The 3,598-nt window shown below is 65.5% G+C and overlaps 1 protein-coding gene across 1 annotated transcript; it reads left to right on the plus strand.

Moving 5' to 3' along the window:
- Positions 1-2,897: 2,897 nt before the first annotated feature.
- Positions 2,898-3,377, plus strand: EMIHUDRAFT_236688 (hypothetical protein; the record flags this gene model as incomplete). Its single annotated transcript, XM_005779015.1, has 1 exon — positions 2,898-3,377. One exon carries the CDS (start codon positions 2,898-2,900, stop codon positions 3,375-3,377), a length of 480 nt encoding a protein of 159 aa, XP_005779072.1.
- Between the last annotated feature and the right edge of the window lie 221 nt (positions 3,378-3,598).

The raw sequence follows: 3,598 nt of genomic DNA on the forward strand, positions 1-3,598 counted from the left end.
CGCCCTCACCGCCGCCGCCCTCGCCGCCGCCGCCCTCGCCGCCGCCACCGAGCCCGCCGCCACCGTCACCCCCGCCCCCGTCGCCGCCACTTCCCTCACCGCCATTGCCCAGCCCGCCGCCGCCATCTCCCCCACCGCCCTCACCGCCACGCTGCCAGCGCAGCCGCCGGGCGACGCGACAGCGGCTAGCGGCCGGGAGAGCCTCTCCAGTGCGGGCTGGGGGCGGCGGCGGCACTCTGCGGGTGGCGGGCGAGCTGCTGGCTGGCCGGCGGCGCGTCTCGACTCAAATTATGGGCCGCCTCTCGGGCGTGCGGCCAGGGGCCCGTGTGGCGCGAGGAGAGGGCGGCGCGCTCGGCGCGCTGGCGGCGGTGAAGCCTCTCAGAGTGGGCGCTGGCTGGCTGAGGGCGTCGGGCGGGTGTGGGGTGGCACTCGGGCCGCCGGACGGGCCGTGATGGCCCGTGTGGCGTTCGTGAGGGATTGTTTGGGCGCCCTGGCAGCCTCCCCGCCTGCGTGACCAGGGCCAGTTTGGCAGCGGTTTGGGCTGTGTGTGGGCTGGTCGCGGTAGGGGATATAGGGCTTGTTTATGGTCCCACTCACCACTCCCGGCCAACGGGGCCTCGCGGCACGCGGGGCGTCCTCGTTTGCAGTAAAAGGCCTCTGCCATCGCTCAGAGTCCCAATCCATGTGATCATCCGCGCCGCCGCGCCCGAGTAGCTGAGCCCTGGCCTCGACACCTCGACACCAAACCTCGACACCAACTCGACACCAACTCGACACCTCGACACCCCATGCCAACTCGACCAACTCGACACCCCTCGACACCCCTCGACACCCCTCGACACCATCTAGGCTGGTACCATGCTCGACCGTGTCAAGGTGCCAAACTCGACACCTCGACACCCCTCGACACCCCTCGACACCGCTCGACACCCCTCGACACCGCTCGACACCGCTCGACACCGCTCGACACCTCTGATGATCCTAACACAGCAGAGATGTAGACCCATTGGAGTCAGAGTTAGAAATCAGGGTTGCAGCAGCAATCAAACTTGGCTGGCAGTACTTTCATCCCTGAGTTGCAGCCTCTCAAGTTCTAGCTCAAGTTGCAGCTCAGTTGCACCCCTGTTGATGCAGCAAACATGGCAGTACTCAGGTAGCCCTCAGGTGCTGCACAGCACCTTGTACAGTGGCAATGAATCCTCACACCAGTGAGCTTGTGCCATGAGTGCAGACCTGTGGTCCATTGCGCTTTGTGCACTGGCGACGCTCGGCTGCAACGGCGACGCTGCAGCGGCGGCGACGCTGCTGCGATGGGGTACTGGCAGCCCTTAGCTGCTGGACAGCACCTTGTGCAGTGGCAATGTCCACTGACTCATGGCACCAGAATGGGCCATGAGCGCTGTGGTCAGTTGCGCTTTGTGCGCCGGTGGCGCTGCAGGGGCGACGCTGCTGCAGCGGCGACGCTGCTGCGGTGCTGCGCCTGCACAGTACCTTTGTGCACAGTGGCAATGACTCCCGGCACTTGATGTCCTCAAATGTCCACAGAGAGTATACTGGTTGTGCTCAGGTTGTGCTACATCAACAGGGTGCAACTGAGGCTGCAACTAAGGGATGAAACAGCTTTGCAACTGCTGCCCAAGTTTTGTTGATGGGCTGCAACTGCATCCTGCCACCTTGGACACCTCGACACCTTAGACGCAAAACCCCTTGACAACACTCGACACCTGCTCGACACCCTCGACACCCTCGACACCCTCGACACCCTCGACACCCCTCGACACCCCTCGACACGGTCAAGCATGGTACCAGCCTCGACAGGCCTCAACAGGCCTCGACAGGCCTCGACAGGCCTCGACAGGCCTCGACACCTCTATCCCTCGACAGCAGCTCGACAGCAGCTCGACACCCTCGACACCGGGCCTCGACACCTCGACACCAGGGCTCAGCCGAGTAGTCCCCAGATGCGACGTCGTCGGGGAGGGCGTCGTCGCGGGCGCCAACGTCGTCATCCGAGCCCCTACGGCTGTCCAAGGGCACGTCTGGGTGACCAGGGGCGGGGGCCGAGCCGTGAGTGCTCCGCCGGGGCGAGCTTCTGGGTCCATGGGACCGCTGCCGGACCCATCCGAGAGCCTCTCCGGACACGTTCGCTCGATGGCCTAGTTGGCGGCCGATATTCGACGACCAAAGCTCCGGGCGCCGCGGCCAGAGGTCCGCCCACGGCCCCAGGACTCGTGGTGGGTGTGGGGTGTGCCTCACGAGGCGGAGAGGCCGCGTGAACGCCCGTAGAAGCTCGCGAAGTGCGGATTTGGAGCGCCGCGCCGGACCTCCGCCGGGGCCCGCCGGGGCGTCGTATGGGCCTCGGGGTGCCCGAGAAGCTTAGAGGTGCGGTTTTTTTTGCTTGTGTCTATCGGTTCATGTCATGGACCGGCCCTGGGAAGCCTTTGACCGCGCGCGGAGGGTGTTACGGGGCCGTGATGATTTAGCGGGAGGGAAATCGGCTGGTTTGCCCAGTGTGAGCGTGTGAGTGAGTATTCTTGATACGAAACCACGACGACACACACCAGTCGACTCGCATCGGTTGCCTCCATGAACGGCGGAGCTATTCTCGCGTCCACACCACACCTGGCTCCAAACGTGGACACGCCCATAGCTGCGGACACTACTAGGTCACGCATGGCATCAGAAGTTTTATCTCTGGGCCCCGAAAGGCATCTCTAGCACACACACACACACACACACACACACACACACACACACACACACACACACACACACACACACACACACACACACACACACACACACACACACCCGCTAGCGCCGCCACCGAAGAAAAGAATTCAAGCATGCGCCGGCTGCCACGCTGCGACAGCCGACCACCGACTCCTCATCGCGAAATGCTCCTCGTCCTCGCTACCAGCGCTTCGCTTCACACCGCTGCGCGCGCGCGGCCACCGACGTGCGTGGCGACCGCTCCGCCGGTCGGCACCTCGTACGACACTGGCGCCTTTGACGCGGCCGTCATGAAGACGTGCGCCGGCTGCAACCCGTGTGGGGCCCGCGGCCTCGCCGACCGCGCGCTGATCCCACGCAGGTACAACCGGTACCCGCTCGCGGTTGCTGGCGGGGAGGGCTGCGAGCTCGTTGATCTCGACGGCCGGCGGTACCTCGACTTTGCAGCCGGCATCTCGACGTGCACACTCGGCCACGCAAACCCGAAGCTCGCGGCGGCGGTGGCGGCGCAGATGGGGCGGGTGAACCACGTGTCGAATCTGTACTATATCCCCGAGCAGGGCGAGCTCGCGCAGCGCCTCGTCGCCACCTGCAATCTCGACAAGGCGAGAGAAGCTGCCAACCGCGCCGCGCAGTCTCCTTGACTCCAAACACCGGCTCCTCCTCTCTCACCCGTCGGCGGTTCATAGACCGGCCGGCTCCTCCCCCCGTGGACCGGGCGTCTCCCACCAGCCGCACAAGCGCGCGCCCATCACACCCAACCAGGCCTCGGCCCGTGCCTGTGAGGTATCCATGGCGCGCGACAGTCCAACACCGCACTGGCTCTCCGCAGCCGCCGCTCCGCATCCTCCGCCCCTCGACAGCA

This window comes from Emiliania huxleyi (assembly GCF_000372725.1).
Source record: "Emiliania huxleyi CCMP1516 unplaced genomic scaffold EMIHUscaffold_238, whole genome shotgun sequence".
NCBI classification, from domain to species: Eukaryota; Haptophyta; order Isochrysidales; family Noelaerhabdaceae; genus Emiliania; species Emiliania huxleyi.